This window comes from Chelonoidis abingdonii, chromosome 2 (genome assembly GCF_003597395.2).
Source record: "Chelonoidis abingdonii isolate Lonesome George chromosome 2, CheloAbing_2.0, whole genome shotgun sequence".
In the NCBI taxonomy this organism is placed as follows: Eukaryota; Metazoa; Chordata; order Testudines; family Testudinidae; genus Chelonoidis; species Chelonoidis abingdonii.
This window is the reverse complement of record NC_133770.1, coordinates 215,945,421-215,966,411: the sequence shown is the minus strand read 5'-3', so window position 1 is coordinate 215,966,411 and position 20,991 is coordinate 215,945,421. Positions and strand designations below refer to the sequence as shown.

Sequence of the window (20,991 nt, the reverse complement as noted above, 5' to 3'; positions counted from 1 at the left end):
TCTAAGGCAAACCAAACCAGCTAGGCAAAGAGGACTTTGGTTTCACCCCACTGGCTAACCACAAGTCACACAAGCAATTTCCTTAGACACTCCAGTCTCCCAGTATCACCACCAGTCCCACTCGTCCTGGGGATGAATGGTTATGAAAACGAACACCCCAATAGAAGAAAACGGTTCTCTCGATCCCAAAGAATCAAGCCCCAGACCCAGGTCAATATACACATCAGATCTTACCCACAAATCACGCTGTTGCCAATCGTTTAGAATCTAAAATCTAAAGCTTTATTCTTAAAAGGAAAAAGGTAGAGATGAGAGCTAGAATTGGATAAATAGAATCTATTACATACAGCAATGGCAAAGATCTTAGTCCAGGTTTGTAGCAGTGATGGAGTAAACTGTAGGTTCAAATCAAGTCTCTGGAGTACATCCACAGCTTGGATGGGTCATTCAGTCCTTTGTTCAGAGCTTCAGTTTGTAGCAAAGTCCCTCCAGAGGTAAGAAGCAGGACTGAAAACCAGATGGAGACAAGGCATCAGCCTTTTATAGACTTTTCCAGGTGTAACAACCTCTTTGTCCTTACTGTGAAAAGTTACAGCAAAATGGAGTCTGGAGTCACATGGGCAAGTCCCTGCACACTTTGCTGAGTTAGAAGGCGGATCTGCCTTCTCTTAATGGGTTAATTGTGTAGCTGATGGTCCTTAATGGGCTATCAGGCAGGCTAGTCAGAGCTAACACCAACTGGTCTGGCGAGTTTAAAATTTAAAATACAGACGGTATAGAACCATTACTCATAACTTGAATTATAACGTGATACCTACATATAGACACCATAATTTTAACCAGCCACCGATAATCTGGTTTTAGACACCCTATATGACCTTCTTTGCACAATATTTGGTGCCAGATTATATCCATAATGTCACACCATCCACCTTTGCTATTAACAAAACAAACTGGATCTTGAATGCATCCTACTCACTGGATGTCTCCCTTGATTGACTTTCTAAACAATGCGCTGATTACTGACATTTGCAAAGCTGCCACCTGGGCATCCACAGACATTTTTAGCCAATACTGTGCTATTACATGCAACGTGGCATCAAGTACCTTACTAGGATGTATTGTCCTATCATCCTTGGTACACATTACTCCGAAACCCTAGCCTTCCATCTAAGGGCACTACTCTACAGTCACCTACAGTGGAGCACCCATAGGGGCACTTCTTGAAGAAAAGAAGGTTAGTCACCCTTTGCAGTAACTGAGATTCTTCTAAATGTGTTCCTGTAGCAGGGCAGATCCCAGCTCCAGCCCTGAAGGGGTTAAAACAGCCCAGGGAAGGGGCCGGGGCTGGAGAAAGCAGCCTTGTAGGCTGGGCTGATTGGGGAAGTGGCTGCAGCTGGGGCCATGCCCCAAACTGATCCACAGGCCCTTATAAAAGGGCAGAGAAGCCAGGAGCTAAGGAGTCTCTCTCTGCGTTCAGAGAGAGAAGGGCCTGGCTGCTGAGACAAGGCACCTAGCATGGAGCAGGGCTGGGGAAAGGCAGAGGAGCTGGGAAGCCCCTGTCTGGAAAGCCCCAGGCTGTGGCCTAGATTTAGGCCAGGAGGTACCGGGGTTGCAGGGTGCAACCCAGGGGTAGGCCAAGGCAGCAGGTCCAACCCTCTTTGCCGATGATGAGAGGCTAATACTGCAGTCTGCCCCAGGGTGTGGGGCTAGCTAATGACTGGGCAGTTGCCGAGACACTGAGCCAAAGTGGGGATAGAGGGGGGTTCCCTGGGGAGGGGAAACCCTAAAGAGGAAGGGTATACTGCCAGGGGGCAGCACCCCATGTAAAAGGGGCACGGGGTCCAGGGAGGGACACGGGACCAGAAGCCGGCAGGCGGATCACCGGCCTGCAGAGGGCACTCCATGCTGGAAGTTTGAGCTAATTCCCGAAGTGACCAGCAGGAGGCGTCGCAGGGGTGAGTCACGCCCAGTTACAGTTCCCCTATGGGTGCTCCACTACCTGCCTTCCTCCTCTCTGCTTCAGAGAAGGAACTGAGGGCGGTTGGACCAAACAGTACTATATAGACGATGTGAGATGGGGAGAAGTCCATGTGCAGCCCAGTGGGCACTGCTACTGAAGATCTCCAATCTCAGGTGCAGGGGGAGCTGCTGCACTTACAGTGGAGCATCCATAGGGGGACACATCTCGAAGAACCTCAGTTACTGCACAGAGTGAGTAACCTTTTTTCACTTAGACAACCACTAGCAAGCAAGAGGCACAGAAAGGCGAGTAGTAATTAAAATCTTTATTGATTGATTGCATTCTTTAGTTCACTCAAAATGAGAAACGATTGTTACCCTATGAATTCATAGATTGCTAAATAAAACAAGTGCTTTTTCTTCAAAGTTTAATTACTCCCTTCCTCTCCTTCAATCCTCATTTTTAAACACCTAAAAAAGCATAGTGTAGTATACCCTATTAATATTGTGACTTGTGAATAAGCAGAAATGTAACCCTTCTTTTATTTAAAAAAAAAAAAGAGAGAGAGAGAAAAGAAAAAGAAATGTGGATCCGTTCGATGGCTTGGTAAAATACTGCAGAATTTTTTTTACAGTTCTGCTTTAATAAAGTATACTTTTTTTTGGTCCTGATTTGCAGGAAAAGAATAACTTAGAAATAGATTTAAACTATAAACTCAAAACATTACAACAGCGGTTGGAACAGGAGGTAAATGAGCATAAAGTGACTAAAGCTCGGTTAACTGACAAACATCAATCAATCGAAGAGGCAAAGTCAGTTGCCATGTGTGGTATGTATTTCTTTTTAGTTTCATATAGAATATTGAGCAATAATAAGGTCTGTTTTCCTAATTCCATTACAATGGCAATGAATTTTTTTATGCAGTGTTCATAAAATCAGTTTTTAATCCTTGGTGTAGAGAAAATGTATGTGCATATCAAAATCTGAAAACATATATAATGTAATACATTATTTAAAGACCCTAAGCTCTTTTCTTAGCTGGTATAAGTCAGCAAAGATCTGTTAACATCTCTGTACTACAAATATGAAAATCTTATACTGTTTATATCTTCAAGTTAAGGTAAAATTAGTAACCTAGAATTTTGCTGCCTTGAAGTTATCACAGTTGTACTCATTCAGCCACTTCCCTTCATAACCTAGAGGCCCATGGTTTTTTAGTGTATTCTAGGATTGCCAGGTGTCCGGTTTTCGACTGCTGACTGGGCCACTAAAAGTCTGGTTGGTGGTGCAGCAGGGCTGAGGCAGGCTCTCTGCCTGCCCTAGCTCCACATGTCTCCCTGAAGTGGCTGGCATGTCTGGCTCCCAGGCGCGGGGGGTGCGGGCATGGGAGATCCGAGTGCTAGCTCCATAGCACCTGTTGTCTGGGAACCACAGTCAGTAGGAGCTGCAGGGGTGGTGCCTGCAGGTGCAGGCAATGCGCAGAGGCCCCTGGGTCCTCTGCCTAGGAGCTGGACATGTTGGCTGCTTCTGGGAGTCACCTGAGGTAAGCACTGCCTGGCCAGAGCCTGGACCCCCAAACCCCTCGGCCCCAGCCTAGAGAGCCCCCTCCTACACCCCAACCCCTTCATCCCTGCTGCCTCCCTCCCGAACTGGAGCCCTCACCCTCTCATGCACCCCTACCCCAGCCCAGAGCTCCCTCCTGCACCCTGAACCCCTCATTTCTGGCCCCACCCCCTCAGCCAGAGCCCTCACCCCCTCCTGTATGCCAACCCCCTGCCCTAGCCCAGTGAAAATGAGTAAGGGTGGGGGAGAAAGAGCAGCAAAGGGAGGAGGGATGTTACAAGCTGGGGACAGGGCCTCAGGGCAGGAGCGTGGCAAGGGTGTTCGGTTTTGTGCGATTAAGAAGTTGGCAACCCTAGTGTGGTCACACACCTTAGGCTGTTTTTTGCTATTTGTTCTATCAAAAGTTTTATTTAATTCCATTTCTAAATGGCTATTGTTGGCAGCTCTCTGTTTTTGAGCAACACATGAACTGACTGGAACATTTTGAGCACTGGTATAATGGCAGTTAGTGAAGTGACAAGTAGCTGCATATAGGAGGGTCCTAATGCTCTGGCAATCACTATCACTGTCTCTGTTGCAACAATACGATAATGATTTTGTTCAGTAGTAGACTAGATGCATACTCATCTGACTGTAAAGAATTTCAAAAAACCCAACCATGGTGTGTGGGGGAGAGAAACCCTGTGTGTAACTCTCAAAGATGGAATATTAGGTGTATTTAAGAAAGGCATGGTCAAGCAAACACATTCTTAGAAGTGCCATATTTGTATTTTTGCATAAATACCTTTTTATTGTGCTGTCAATTACTTTTGTTTCCTGTTTAGAAATGGAAAAAAAAGTGAAGGAGGAGAGGGCAGCAAGAGACAGGGCAGAAAATCAAATAGTTCAGATTGAAAAACAATGTTCCATGCTGGACTTTGACCTGAAGCAGTCTCAGCAGAAGCTTGAGCACCTCACTGAGCAAAAGGAGAGGCTTGAGGATGAAGTAAGCAAAACCTGCATTGTTACCTATCATTTTTTCTATGTAAAAGACAAATTAAAGAATGAGTTGCATTAAGAAATAGAAAACTGAATCTATTTAAGTTGGGATGTTTATGTAGCATAACATTATTGAATATAACTGTATTAAGAGGTTTCACCTAAACGCTGTAAAGATTTGTCTGAGTAGGTCGAATGCCATATCTTTTTTTAGACCCTGGATAATATATATTCCTTTATAAGAGTTATGCATTAGTAGTGAACTGATTCCAGGTATGAAGTCAGTGGGGTCCTACACAATATAGTTACGCAGGAAGTACATCTTGCAGAGATGATGGATTTCAGAGTGGCTAGCATATTTTCTTCTGCATTATCAAAGCCAACTGTTTATTACTGAAGAATATACTATCAATTCCAGAGGTGGGCAAACTAAGGCCAGTGGGCCATGTCCGGCCTGTGGGACCGTCCTGTCTGGCCCCCGAGCTCCTGGCCTGAGAGGCTTGCCCCCGGCCCCATCCCCGCTGTTCCCCCTCCCCCACAGCCTCAGCTCGCTCACTCTGCTGCCGGCGCAATGCTCTGGGCAGCGGGGCTGTGAGCTCCTGGGGCAGCACAGCAGGAGAGCTCGGCCTGACTGAGTGCTCTGTGCTGTGTGGTGGTGGCTTGGTGGTGGTGTAGCCTGCTCCAGCTGGCCATTGCGGCTGTAGCGCCGCCAGCCACCGGTGCTCCAGGCAGCGCAGTAGGAGGGCAGGGAGGGTTGGATAGAGGGCAGAGGATTTCGGTGTGGTGGTCAGGGGTGAGGGTGTGGATAGGGGTCAGAGGGAGCAGGGTTGAATGGGGCAGGGTTCCTGGAGCGGGCAGTCAGGAAGGAGGCAGTGGTTCTGGGGGCAGTCAGGGGACAGGGAGAACGGGTAGTTGGATGGGGCAGGGGTCCCGGGGGGACCGTCAGGAATGAGAGAAGGGGTTGGATGAGGCAGCAGAGGTCCAGCGGCAGTCAGGGGACAGGGAACGGGGTGTGTGTGGATGAGGCAGGGGTCCTGGGGGAGCCATCAGGGAACAGGGGGGTTGGATGGGGCAGGAATCCTGGGCGGGGGAGAGATAGGAGGTGGGGACCAGGCCACGACCCCCTCCCCTAACCAGCCCTCCATACAATTTATGAAACCCGATCCCAAAATAAATGGGAGTGGGAAAGGGAGAGGGGAAACACCAAAAGGCTAAAGGTCAGAAAGTTTGCCCGCCCCTGATCTATTCTATCTTTACGATCTGTGTATTAAAGGACACTAAGCTGAATTGCAAAATAGCCAGTAAATGCAAACGTTAATGTTCCCATATTAATGTTCCTCAGCCAGATCTGATATTTGACAGGCTGTATTCATTTATGCTGTTATAATTGCATTCCTTAATGTTGCTGTGAGAAGCTAACTTTTTAGTGTCCTGTCTCTTTTTTGTTTGAAATCTTTCCTGATTGGTAATTTTTGCATTTCATTTTATTTCTATTTTTTAAATAAAAAAACTTGTCTGTGAGTTTGAACATGCACTCTTATTACACTTGCAAAATAGATATTCTGTGTGTTCTGAATTTGTGTCCTTCAAAATGCAGTGTATCATTCAGAGCATGCAAAATTCAACACTAGTTGAAAGTTGTTGTAAGATATATAGGAGCTAATTGTTGTTAGGTCTCATCTGTGCTGTCCTTTTAGATTAAATTGGAAGAGTCAGTCTGAAAGCCTTTTTGCTGGGCTATGGTGGCTGCAATTGAAATTTTAGACTGCTCTGGGCAGCATAACTTTCTAGGATGAAAAGAGACAAAGCTCGTAAAACCCAAATTAAACAAAGAAGAAGGGGGGGTCTGTCAAACCTCTTGGGCCTCTTCCACTGTCCTTAAGGTAGAATAGATGAGAGTGAATTCAGGCTCCACCGCTGGAGTCTATTACAAATGAAAAAATTAATGGCTGGGAACAGGGTGGTTTTTGAGGTTGAAATATAGACTAAAATCTATAAGAGAAACTAGTTTCTGTGATATTGCACCCAAGTAATATTGGAGGCTATTTTGAGTAAAATGTAGGAAATGGTGATGTTTGACATAAAATAATGCATATGTGAAACATTATTACTTTTTAACAGAATACAGGAAAATATTTGGTAAAAATTCTAAATTAAAGTGATTTATTAAACAATTAGGTTAAGAATCTAACACTTCAGCTGGAACAAGAAACAAATAAGCGACTAATGACACAGAATGAACTGAAAACACAAGCTTTTGAGGCAGACAACTTGAAGGGTTCTGAGAAGCAGCTGAAACAGGAGATCAATACGTTGTTGGAAGCGAAGAGATTATTGGAATTTGAGTTGGCTCAACTCACTAAGTAAGTAGGGGCCTGATATAAAAGGGAAAACCCTCCTCCTCCCCCCCCGCCCCCGTTCATGTATTTTGTCTGTCACCTCTTTCCAGAAACCAAGAATACTTGTTGGCATTTTTTTTTCCTGAAAATGTCTGTATTTATTGTTTTAGAATATTTTTATTTTGAAATATAAAAAGCTTTGCTTGGTTGATACTTCTATGCTCAGGCTTGTCTGGCCTTTCTGGAGCAATTGAAGTGCCTATCCAAGAACCACCATTTGAGATTTAAACTTTGGAGTGTCTGTTGGAGGACCACTGAGCTTCATGGCTGGGTACATTTTTTTTCTCCTTAAAACACTCCTCCTCTCACTATTTTTTTAGCTTGACAGGAGACAGCATTACTTTTCCAACAAGAATACCCTTCCTTTATTGGATCTGTGCTACAATAGTCTGCAGGTTGAAGGCAGAAACCAAGCACTTTCAGAGTACTGCTTCCCATCTAAATTATGCGTGGGGGCTACCATTATGGTAGCCTAAATTATATTGTTAAACCAGAATCTTAGAATGAAGTGCTTATGATCACCATGTTTACAGATAGTGTGTGAAGGAGGAGGTGGGTGCATATGAAAGAAATATGCAGAGTTTAAAGGTGCAAGCATAATGGATGGCTTTTATGAGGTTTTGTTTTCTCTCCTTAAGGCAGTATAGAGGAAATGAAGGTCAGATGCGGGAACTTCAGGATCAGCTTGAAGCTGAACAGTATTTTTCGGTAGGTTCATGAGGAATTTTACAAAAATAAAGGACTGTTTTGTTTAATGACTTCATGACTATGTACCCCAATGCTCAGACATAAATGACACACAAAATACTACTAAAAATATACAGATACACAAAAATCAAGCTAATAACATGAAGAGATTGTGATATGTGTATCGTAACAATCATAAATACTATACTTGGTCTATTACCATTTTGTGTTTATGATTTTGTGGACAACAAATTACTGTGTTCCATAAGTAACAACCCTTCATATGCAAACATTCATATAGTAGTTAACTGCCCCCCCAAAACTTCCTAAAAGTGCCTCAGGTGTAAACTAGTTCCAAATTAGTTTGCTCATGATCTAGCAGACTTGATTATAGAGCCAGGTGTCACTTCCCCATTGCCCTCCTAATTTGGATAGATTTATACAAGATTTAGCTAATGCATTTGGCATTGAAATTGAAAAAAAGAAAATACATAGATTCATTCAGTTTAAGGCCCAGAAGAGCCCATTAGATCTTTTAGCCTCACTCTTCCTGTATATCACAGGCCATTAAATTTTACCCAGTTACCTGTGTGATGGTGCCCAATAACTTGGCTAAAAAAGGTCTTCCAGAAAGGCATTTTATCTTGATTTTAAGACATGGAGAGATGGAGAATCAACCCATTCCCTTGCTAGTTTGTTCAGTGGTTAAGCACTCTCACTTTTCAAAATGTATGCCGTATTTCTAATTTGAATTTATCTGGCTTCTGCTTCTACAAATTGGTTCTTGTTATGCCATTCTCCTCAAGGTTAAAGAGTCCTGTAGTGCCCAATATTTTCTCCTCATAAAGGCACTTATACACTGTATTCAAGTCACCTTTCAGTCTTTTTTTGGGTCAGGTAAACACTGAACTTTTAAGTCTCTCAGCGTAAGGCATTTTATCTGGCTTTAAATCATTTTAGTGGGTTTTTTTAATGCACTGTCTCCAATTTTTCAACATTCTTTTTAGAGTGTGGACAACAGAGATATATACAGTAGTCCAATATCAGCCTCACCATCTACTAAGGCAATATTAAATAATAATTAATATCCAATTTATCCAAGTCAGTAAGGTTTATAAACTTTTCTGTTTGCAAAGCCTTAGCATTTGAGGAAATTTTGGCTTAGTCTAGGCATCTGAATACCCAGTCCAGGCTATAACCTTGTAGATATTACAGATAGGACAGATAGTGATGCCTGTGATTTGGTTGTCTAATACTTTTCTTGATAAATAATTTTGTGACCTTTTTAAGCTCTAACACTTTCATTCTTTGCCCTAGGCATTTTAAATTTGTCAGGGAGCAAGCCCTTGGGCTAAAGGAGTGTTTTTCCTTTGTTCCATGAGATTCCATTGAGGTTTAGCTGAGATATAAACTGTTAAAAATCACTGTTTCGTATGTCTCACTTGCATTTTCTCAGGAAAATTTTGGCATCATGATAAAATAATAACTGAACAGGAACATTTTAAAAAATTGAGATACACGGGTGGAGAGCCAGCAGGGGTTCTCCAAAACCCAGTTTATGGCCCCAGTGTCCTATATGTTCCTCTGAGGTAATAGCTTGCTGCTGCCAGCAATAATGTAGTTTAGTTCTATAGCTCATGGTAGAAATTTGCGGAAGGTAAAGGTTCAGACGTTGATGATGATGCATAATAGGGAGTGGTTCCAGTTGTACATAATATATTTTTTTAAGTAAGAACAAAAAAAAATATAGGAAATTGCATTAAAAACTACATTAAAACGTTATTTAGGTTGCGAAATCAAGCACTCAAAAAATCAGGAAGATGCCAGATTTACAGTTATTCTCTGCAATCTTATTTCTGCCTGTTTGTGTGTGTGCATTATGACAGTCTTTAATTACAAGCAGCAAAGAATCCTGTGGCACCTTATACACTAACAGACGTTTTGGAGCATGAGCTTTCACCCACAAAAGCTCCTGCTCCAAAACGTCTGTTAGTCTATAAGGTGCCACAGGATTCTTTGCTGCTTTTACAGATTCAGACTAACACAGCTACCCCTCTGATCTTTAATTACATAATCACATACATTTTTTTTCCTTTAGGACAACTTCTTCTTTCACTGTACAAGTTGGATGCATAGAGGGTTGATTAAGGTTGCATAGACAACTGTAAATGTGGCATTTCTTAACTGAGTACTTGACTTTGCAACTTAAATAATTTTTAATATACCTTTTAGTATGTAATATTATACCCAGTTTGCTCAAATGACCCTTCATGCCCACAAAACCTCATCCTTTAATATGTGGGTTGCTTGATTCACAATTGGGCCAATCTAACCAAACCATCTTTAAGTTAAATGCTTTTTATCCAAAAATTTTCAGTGTGTTGCACTCTGTGGTGTGGATTAATACCGGTCTACCTGTATGTCACAGAAATTAAATAGCCCAACAGTAAAGAACTGCACTAGAGCCCAGATTCCACCTTCCTTGTCTCTTTTTTTCTATTAATCAGTAACTATTCTTTCACTGAGTGTATTTATTGCACTTGATTTACAATCCTTGGATTTTGGCTAGAAAGAAAATAACTTTTTAACATATAATTATATTAATCATTGGGTATGTTTTGGCACTGTCCTTCTATAGCTTTACGTTGCTGCAGCCCAAGTCTAAGCTAAGTAGAGACAGCTTTTCAAAACCGTGAATTCTTTGACTGTTTGTCAAGGTGGATCCCACTCTAGCTGCTTGTCTCTCAAGTGTGCAAGACTGGATTTTTTTGACTAGTCATGTTTGTTAGGACTCTGCATGTGCCCTTTACCTTCTTGTGCTCCTACGTGAGGTAAGGAGTGGGGTGGATAGGAAGCCTTAATTCTCCCTCACATCTGTCTCACTGCTCGTGCCAGTGAGACAGAACCTAGCTGATGTCTGACCCACTAGACCTTAATTTGAACTAAACTTCTCGATGTTATTCTGAAACTCTTCTGAATAACTTCTGTTCATTTCATTTAGGTCTTTTCTTTTCATTTAGTCACCTTGTACTAGAGCAGACTATGACTTTGGAAATGCCAGACTCTCAATCTATAGGCTTCAAAGTCTATCCAACCTGCAGTGGACTAATTCTACAGAAAGACTGTCTCGACAGGTACCTATTCTACTTTAGAGAGTTCTGTAACTGAAGCAGGTTCTTGGTCTCGGTCACCTTCTTTGTGAGGACTGGGAAGTCATAAGAAGCAAGACTGATGCTCCATCTTCTGGAGCAATCCATGAAAGTGGCATTGGATCCAGATGTACTGAGTTTGAAGACCCTTCTAGTGGTCTCTAGATTGTATCAGGTGACTGATGATGCCAAAGACCTCCTCAGAGAAAACAGCATTGAAGCCAGATCCGATGTCAGCACTGGTATCGCCATTGGTGCCAAATACACCAGCAGTCCCAATGTTTAAGTCAGCATCTCAGAGATTGAAGCAAAGTGCTAAAAGGGGCTCACTCTCAACATTGCAGGAGCTCAAGAAGGATCTCTGTGTCTTCTTGTAAAGAAAGGGACGGAAAGACATCGGAAGATAGTTCGGTCAAGTCCAGCATGGCTTTGAAGATCAGTGGAAAGGAGCAGACTGCGATGCAGCAGACTCTGCTTGTGTGGAAGTGTCCCCATTGATGTTGACTCCAGCACCAGCAGTGCGGACTTGGAGTGCACTGGAGTCACATTTGGCACCAAGATATGTATTGGCACTGATACAGACCTTGACACCAACATCACCTTACCAGTCAGCACCACTTGTGGAAGAGGTGTATCCCTCTTCCACCATTCCCAGGCACATCTTTTTGCTGTCAGCCAGCAGAGATCTGTCTCCACTAAAGTCCGCAAGTTGTGCCATTAGGAGATCCAAGGACCTGTACAGACCTCAACCACTGGCCCACCAGGATTGACATTGGTCCAGCCAGCAATCTGACAGTCACCCATATGTGTATGCCACTGTGGCTATTGCAGCCTACCTTCCCCAGCCTCTAGGAGCTTGTCCCTACAGCGGTAGAAGACACGGAGGTCCCTCTCTTTAGCAGCTTTCCTAATAAGATCTCAGTCAATGGAATACAGAGAGGAGCGAGATCCAGAGGGCCAGGCGTCAACTCTTAAGAAAGTCTCCTCACTGTCCCCGGTGCTAGATAATTTCAAGGCCATTAAGGAGCTCTTGGTGCAGACTGCAGACACCTTGAAGATTGAAACTTTAATCATCCCTGAAAAATTCCACAAGTTATTTGACATTTTGTCAGCCACTGGCCCTGCCAGGATTGTTCTCCCCATAAACAAGGCCATGGTTGAAAGATTCTGACCTACAAGGAGAATTAGCCTTTAACTCTTTTAAAGTCCACCTGGCAGTGATATCAGGGTGCCATGCACCAATACAGTCACATTTAGTGTTTTTATACCCTGTGGTCAGATTCCTCAAGGCTTTCTTCATATCTGCCATCAGGTTAGAGAACTGCCCTCAGACGAGAAACATCCTCCTCCTACAGCTCTTAGAACCTGTATCTGAACCATTATTGCAATGCTTGGTATGCCACCTCACCAACATGGCTTTTCTCGTAGGCATCAAGTCAGCTTGGTGAGTCAGTGAACTTCAGGCCCTGATGGCTGAACCACTGTCTATCGCCTTCCATAGGGACACGGTGATGATGAAATGACACCCTAATTGGGGTTTCAGAATTTCACCTGAACCAGTCTGTTACCATATGAGTCTTTTTCCTGAAGCCATCCTCCTCGCCTGGAGAAAAGAAGCTTCATACTCTGGATGCTTTCAAGGTCCTGCTTTATTACCGGGATGGGATCAAGCCCTTCAGACTTTCTCTTCCTGCATTTTTGTGGCCTTATCTGGTGCATTAGAAAGGCTAAACCATCACATCTCAGAGAAACTCAATGGTTCACACAATGTATTTCCAACTACTGTCAGTTGGTGAGCCTCTCCCTTTGAACATCAGAGCATACTGCACTCAGGTGCTGGCAATGTCTTTGGCCTCCTTCAGAAATGTACTGTTCTCAGACTTGTAAGGCAACCATGTGAATCATTTCCCTCTTGTTAAATATTAGGCACTTGGCATACCAGGGCAGATGCCAAGTTTAGAAGAACAGTAATACTGTAATCTCTGTTTCTCTGATACAGTTGACGCTCCTCTCTCTCATCATCCAGGGAGAATGCTGCTTGTCAGTCTTTTTGGGTCCTAGTAGATCAAAGTCTTTCAACCTTTCCACAAGAATTGGTGTCCACCCTGTCCCTTGGACAGAGGATCCTGTCTGTTTACTGGATCTGAAAAAAGGTCCTGTGTTTAAACTCAACCTTTTTATGCTAAAAGCCCTTTCTTTGTCTGAAGGTCTCTGAATGGGCATATGCAAGTCTCCCCAGGATGTGGTACCTCTCTGGAGGTGTTTTCACTTAATAATCTCCACGGTTTTTGATTCCTGGAGTTGCATAGAAAGCAATACAGAAACCATCCATACAATACAGTTCATACAATGTGGTCCCCAAAGACAATGCAGTTTCTATCATAATACCCACTACAAAGATGTTTACTTTGTAATAATTTGTTTAACTAAACTTCACTGTAATTTTATCATACATATCATGAGTTGTGTTACATTTTACTAATGGGAAGACCAGGAGTATGGGTGTTTTTACCCTGATTCTTTCCTCGGTTTCATGAACTCATGTAAGAAATATTAGAAATATAAGAAATATTAATCAGTATGATCTGAATTTGTAGCCATATTTCTTCAGAGTAAAATGTTTATTTTAAGCTTAGAGGATGATTATTACTGTTTTTAATATTTTTATTACCCTGGTACCTAGGAGTCCCAGTTATGGACCAGGACTCCATTGTATTATGCCATGTACAAACAGAACAAAACTATAATCTCTGCTCTCAAGAGCTTGCCATCTAAGTATAAAACAAGAAACAGATGGATACAGACAGACGGGGGAGTACAAGGAAACAATGAGATGATAATATTAGTCAGCATGATCAGAAATGATATCAGTGTACTAGTTGTTTAACTGTTGTGAAATTTTTTAATGGGAATCACAGCAAAGGAGAGTTTTAAGGAAGGATTTGAATTATGATTTCTTTCTAATACTTCCCTTACAGACACTTTACAAAACTCAGGTTAAGGAGCTTAAAGAAGAAATTGAGGAGAAGAATAAAGAAACTCAAAGAAAAATACAGGAATTGCAAAATGAAAAGTATGTCCATTTTATATTTTCAAGCAGAAATATGTTTACCTTATACCAGGGGTAGGAAACCTATGGTACAGGTGCCGAAGGCAGCATGCGAGCTGATTTTCAGTGGCACTCACACTGCCTGGGTCCTGGTCACTGATCCGGGGGGGCTCTGCATTTTATTTTAATTTTTAAATGAAGCTTCTTGAGCATTTTAAAAACCTTATTTACTTTACATATAACAATAGTTTAGTTATATATTATAGACTTATGGAAAGAGACCTTCTAAAAACGTTAAAATGTATTACTGGCACACAAGACCTTAAATGAGAGTGAATAAATGAAGACTCGGCACAGCACTTCTGAAAGGTTGCTGACCCCTGCCTTATACAGTAGTTTGGTATCAGTCTTGAAGCCCTGAATCCAGGATAAAAAAAATTGTTTTCCTGCAGTAATGCTGAGAAATGACTACTTATAAAAAGTATAACAGGTCTTGTAATATGGTGAATACAAAGGATGTTACTTATATTGATGAATGATTAAGAATGGAGTCAGGGTTTGTTTATTTTCTTGGGCTAGGTTTGAGCTTTTGGGAGGGAGATTATTTGTCCCCAGAGTTTAGAAATGTCTGACATTTTGAAAAATTGTTTGTTTTGTTGTAGTCATAATTTTATTTGTAAGACTCATGCCCCTCCTCCAAAAATGTTGTTAGCCTGGTAATTGCATGTAGTTTTTGAGCCAATAAACGGTTTCCAGATAAAGAATTTTAATGAAGATATTTCATTTGAAAGCTCATTTTAAATGTGCAGATCTAACTACAACCAAACCAATTAAGTTTATCCAATTTCGTGTACCGTTTCAAATAATTAAAGGATATACAGTTTACAGTCTTTCAAAACTTATGAAAGACTGTTACTTAAAACTGTTTCTCATTCAGTAGTTTGTTCTTCTAGCTGTGCAGAATTAGGTCTGTCCGTTTTATAATCTTTATTCAAAAAGTGGTGGTTTTGTGCCTGTCTATAGGACAGAACTTGTGGTACTTGACAAGCGTTGTCATTGGTCTGCATCAGTATTGCAGACAAGTCTTAAGAGTAAATGAGAGCATGTTAAAAACAATGCTCACTGTGGATTTGGGAGGAAGGAAAGGAAGGAGAGAGAAGACACCATGTTGTTAAATGTGATATAAGGAGAGAATATCAGCCAATCACATCCCTGAGCAAGAAAATGTAGGAGAGTCTCAATTCCCCAAGGTGGGGAGGAGCGAAGAGATACTCTCTCTAGTCCTTTTGGTGTTTCCTCTCTCCCTTTCTCATTCCCATTTTTTTTTTTTGTCATCTTATGGGGGCTTTTTATTCCCACACCCCTTCAGCATAATATATGTCATATACATTTTTAATTAAATCTATACATGAGCTATTCCAAACTGATTCTGTCTGATTATGGCCTGTCTACACTAGGGACTCTCTGTCCTATCTTCCCTTAACATGAGAAATCCTTGTACTGTGCCAGCTGTGGGTCAGGTCCCTAACTCCACTGGTCATTGGCAACACAAACTCTACTCTCTAGGCCCTGCAGGCCCCAGTGTCACACTATAGGTTACCGATTGGCACACTCTCCAAATGTCTCCCTGAAGTATCTAGCCCCTTGTCTGTTGGACACTCTCACAGTTTCCTCAGATTCACTGCTTCCAAAGAAATAACTTAGATAATTTTTTTACTAGTATACCCCAGCTTACAAGTTCCATTTTGGATCACTGCTCAGCACTTATTCTTGATTTCACTGTAAATATATCTAAGTTTATTTAACCAAGCCTAGAGATTCAAGTAGTAGCAATTAGAAGTATTGAAAACAAAATAGTTACATATAAAATAAATTCATAACACACATTCAAGAACCTAGACTTAAGACATTAGAGTATCTTCTTAATTTTAGAGTATTGCTCACTCAAAATCCAGGCTGGCCGTGATGCACCTTTCATGAGACAAGCACTCTGTCAATTTGCCTTCTAGATGAAGGGTTCAATGTATTCATTTGTACTCCAAGATATACTAGACAAATATTTTGTCTTTATTCATAAAGAGGATGCCCCTCATCCTGTTCATTGTTTCCTGTCTAGGCTTGTTTGTTCTCCCTGCAAATGTTAAGTATTTTTCATAGGAAACATAAGATCTTAACATTCTGTTATAGAGAAACTATTACTGCACAGTTGGATCTAGCTGAAACCAAAGCTGAATCAGAGCAGTTGGCCCGAGGTCTCCTGGAAGAACAGTATTTTGAATTGACTCAGGAGAGCAAGAAAGCAGCATCAAGAAATAGACAAGAAATTACTGATAAGGACAACATTGTAAACCGGGTAAGTTGTTGTTGTTTAAATGGATAAAAAGTGGCTTTATTGTCCAAAACAACAACAAAAAAACATTAAAACTATATCTAAAAGTGTGTGTGTGTGTGTGTGTGTAAAAGTTTACACTGTGTTAACCAAAGCCTATTAATTTGCAGTGTAATATTTCTATTTTATAATATTTTTTACCTGTGTTCTTCCACTTTGGGCTCCTGCATGCAGAGGCGCTCAGATACTGCCTCACATAAGCCCGCAGTAAAACTTTGCGCATGACAACCAAAATGCATTGTTTTTCTTGCATACTGTTATGTGCTTTCCCCACATTAAATTATTTGAAGTAACATTTATTGCAGTAGTGTTACATGTGCAATAGCCCCATGAAATAACCTCTCACTTTTAAGAATGCCCCATTTTAATTTGAGACTATTTTAAATAACTTCATCAATGTGAATCTAAGTAGGGACTTCCTACCCATAAATTGTCAACTTTAGATACTGTTGTTTACATAACTTAACACACATTCAGTGTATTTCTGTAGGTTTCAAACAAAACTTCGTTACTGAACACAATTGTAGTCTTTTTGTCTTTTAATATGTTTGTATAGCATCCAGCAAAATGATCCTGATTGGGAGCTAATATGGGCAAATTATATTAATTTCCCCCTACAGTTCATTACACAAATCCTGTGTGCACCATTAGACAAAAAACAAATCTTTTCTTTTTACCTATATGTGCCTGTCTCTTTTCCATGATATACAACACTACTCAAATGTAAATTCCATGGACTGAGAGTGATATTAAATAATTATGGAAAGCCTGAAATCTTGGAATTTCGTATCTAGCAACTGATTTTCTGGATTCAGTTGTAGGTAGCAACTTGTTATTGTTTACACAGAAGTTCCTTAAAATTTACTGAAAGCTGCTGTACCAAGTAACACTGAAGTTCTGCTTAATTCCTTAAATTCTGTTGGTGGTTATTTATTGCACACTGAAAATGTGCTCAACACTGCATGGATCATAAAAGTAGACCTAGTCCTTTTCTTAGAGATAGTTGTATACTCAGTGTCTTTGTGAAAGAGAGAGGGATCAGAAGTAAAATATCTAGAATTTTATGTACAGTTTTGAAGTACAAACAGATGAGTAAGTATGTAATCTAAGAATGGTAATTCTGTGTGAGATACTATTATTGATATTACATTAAATGCAGTTTAGAATATGAGTAGCATGTATAGCAAATGCTTTGTTTTAAAATTTATTTGTTTTCATTTAGCTGGAAGAAACAAATAATACATTAACCAATGATGTTGAGTTTCTAACAAAAGAAAATGCAGAGCTCATTGAAAAAAATAAGAAACAGGAGGAAGGTATGGCATGTTTTGAGTTTTAAATTATGATGGTGCTGAACTGATTACAGAGAAATATGTTTGCTGTTGCAGACTTGAAAACCAGTTTTGGCAATTTTTCCTTTAGTATTAAAGACCTTACAATCTTTTGCATGCTGTCAGCATGAAATTAATTACTTCCTCCCTCCCATGTGATGGGGAACATGCAATCCCTTCTCTGCTCCTAGGGATTTCAGGTGGACACAGCTGTTGAGGGAGCCCGTATTGCCATGAACTAGTGAAAAGTTATCAGACTTGCTTGAATCTGCTGGTTTTGTGGGCCAAAGCCCATTTCATTTGTACACAGAGAGACTGCAAATCCCACTCTCTCCTGTAAAGAATAATTTATGATCGCAAAGTATACATAATAATAAGCTTAGTGCATTTAGCTTAATATTATATCAGAATATGTTGTTAAACATGATATGAGGAAAGAATATCAATCAATCAATCACAGACCAGAAATAAACAAACATTCTTCTTCATATTCCATGTCTACTAATCTTCATGATGGCACTTATATTTCCATGGAGTTTTGAAAAGTGCAATATGAATTTTTTGTTTTGTTTTGTTTTGCCAGAGCTGGTCATGACACCATAGTTAAGGCTGCATTTGAGTTTTTGTTTTGACAAGACTTTTAAATCTTTGTTTTGTGAAAATATCATAAAAATGGCAAATATCAAAACTTAAAATGTAAGCTTCTTTGAGTGTTTGAATTTTTCCTCGTGGTTTCATGAAAAATAGATTTATTACAGAGAGAATAACAAGCATTCCAAAATCATTACTTTTGGCAGGTTTGCAAATTCCAGAGCTGGAAAGTATACCTTGACTTTAAATCACACCTCTAGTATGTTTATATTTCCATGCTCTTTGCTACCCTTCTTGTTGGCTATGGTTCTAAACCAGAATACAATCAAGTATGAGTTGCTACGCACTCATCTCTCCCTCTGTCTTTTAAAACACATTAGCAGAGAGGTATGCAGGGTCACTGCAGGCACAGTCAAGACCACAATAATCTGTACATTATACTTTGAATCACCAGAATGATGTTTCGTATTTCAGTCATTTGTCCCACATTTTGTTTGCTGGTGTCACATACTAGCAGATTTGAAGATTGAGAGGTGAGCTTCACACTGGCAGGGAGATGCATCAGAGCCTCTTGTGTCCTTCAGGTGGTTTAACAGCCAAACAGAAGCCTCAGCAGTGCATTTTCTGCTTCTGATCCAAGGTCAGGTGTATTTCCATTTCAGAGCAACCCTCAGGTCATTGAGGGTATATACGCCCGCTCCCAAACGTAAGCATTTGAGACCACAAGCTTATCACAGGCAGCCTGCTTACTATCAGTACTGACAAATGGATGCTCAAAGGAAATAGAATTTTGTGGAAGAAAATTTTTATAATCAGTAGGGACTTAATCTCACCTGTCTTCATTATTGAGACTGTAAATTTGATTGCTCACCCAGGAATATTTTACAAGTTATTATGGATCTGGCTATCCCCTCTTCTCCCTTTGGGGACCACCTGTCTCATTTCCACTATTTCTAGACTAATATAACAAGAGATGGATGGGTTTTGGAAATCATAGGAGTGGGATATGAGATCTAATTTCAGTCCATACTCAACATTTCCCACCTTCCCTGTTCTTATTCAGGGACCCCCTCACAAGAGCTTGTTAGACCAAGATGTCCAATCACTTCTAGCTCTTGGCACAATAGAGGCCCTGGTTCACCTCAAAGGGAGGGTGTTTTACTTGAGGTACTTCCTCATCTCCAAGAATATGCGGAGGACTTCGGCCTGCCCTGGAACTCAGAAGAGTGAACACTTACCTCAGGAAGATCAAGTTCAGAATGGTATCCCTAGCCACTATCATTGCATTCCTAGACTGACTGGTACACTGCTCTCGATCTTTAGACATTCCCTTATCACAATCCACCCATTCCACAGATGATGATTGATATTTGTGGTAGGCTGAATGGTAATTGCCAATCAGCCACTGCTAGACTATTTGCAAAGTGTCTAACTGTTGTAACAGCTTACCTCAGAAAAACGGGGATCCAAGTATGTCCATACTTGGACTATTGATTAGTTTGTGGTAGATTATAGCAGAGGTGGAGGAACAATATTCATCAGATCCTTTGGTTGTTAGGAAAGAAATGCCAGTACTGATCCCTATGCAGAAGATAAAATTAATTGGAGCTATATTGGATTTTACTAAACGTGTTAAAGGAGCAAGACAAAGCCATTGTAGAAAAGCTTAATGAATTATTTGAATCGGTCTTCACTGCAGAGAATGTGGGGGAGATATCCACATCAGAGCTATTCTTTTTGTGTGACAGATCTGAAGTAGTGTCCCAAATTGAGGTGTTAACAGAAGAGATTTTAGACCAAATTGAAAAACTAAACAGTGATAAGTCACCAGGACCAGATGGTATTCATCCAAGAGTTCTGAAGGAACTCTGATATGAAATTGCAGAACTACTAACTGTGGTATGTAACCTAACACTGAATTCAGCCTTTGAATCAGAGAACTGGAAGGTAGCTAATGTAACACCAATTTTTAAAAAGGGCTTCAGAGGAGATCCTGGCATTTTAAGGGATAGTGAGCATAACTTCAGTAACAGGCACATTGGTACAAACTATGTAAAGAACAGAATTAGCAGACATGTAGATGAACATGATTTGCTGGGGAAGAGTGGACACAGCTTTTGTAAAGGGAAGTCATGCCTCACCAATCTATTAGAATTCTCTGAGAGGAATCAACAACCCTATGGAGAACTGTGATCAAGTTGATATAGTATATTTGGATTTTCAGAAAGCCTTTACGATTCCTCACCAAAGGCTCTTAAGGAAACTAAGTAGTCATGGGATCAGATGGAAGGTCCTTTCATGGATCAGTAACTGGTTGGAAGATAGGAAACAAAGGGTATGGCTAAATGGTCAGTTTTCACAATGAGGAGAGGTGAACAGCATTGTCCCCACAAGTATCTGTATTGGGATCTGTGCTGTTCAGCACATTCATAAATGATCTGGAAAAGGGGATGAACAGTGAAGTGACAAAGTTTGCAAATGATAGAGAGTTATTCAAGATAGTTAAGTCCAAAGCAGACTTTGGAAGGATATTACGAAACGGTATCACTAGGCAACAAAATAGCAGATGAAATTCAACATTGATAAATGAAAAGTAATGCATATTAGAGAAAATAATTCCAACTATACGTATACACTGATGGGTTCTAAATTAATTGTTACCACCCAAGAAAGAGATCTTGGAGTCGCTGTGGACAGTTCTCTGAAAACTCCTGCTCAGTGTACAGTAGTGGTCAAAAATGCTGTAACAGTATGTTTGTGGAGCAATATTTTAAATAGACAGTATATGGGTAAAAAGCATATATAGTGACTTCCAGCAGAAGTCGAGGCTGGATATTAGAAAAAACTTTGACTAGGAGAGTGGTGAAGTATTGGAATGGGTTACCTAGGGAG

At 40.8% G+C, this 20,991-nt stretch overlaps 1 protein-coding gene across 7 annotated transcripts in view; it reads left to right on the top strand.

The window, feature by feature from the left end:
• The window catches only part of ROCK1 (Rho associated coiled-coil containing protein kinase 1), a 178,094-nt gene that overhangs the window by 123,576 nt on the left and 33,527 nt on the right, over window positions 1-20,991 (top strand). For all 7 annotated transcript variants that reach the window (XM_075062959.1, XM_075062956.1, XM_075062961.1 and 4 more), the window contains 7 exons: window positions 2,642-2,792; window positions 4,351-4,511; window positions 6,683-6,867; window positions 7,542-7,611; window positions 13,718-13,812; window positions 15,976-16,141; window positions 17,400-17,493. In XM_075062959.1, the coding sequence (XP_074919060.1) occupies window positions 2,642-2,792; window positions 4,351-4,511; window positions 6,683-6,867; window positions 7,542-7,611; window positions 13,718-13,812; window positions 15,976-16,141; window positions 17,400-17,493 (922 nt within the window). The remainder of the gene's footprint in view (window positions 1-2,641; window positions 2,793-4,350; window positions 4,512-6,682; window positions 6,868-7,541; window positions 7,612-13,717; window positions 13,813-15,975; window positions 16,142-17,399; window positions 17,494-20,991) is intronic.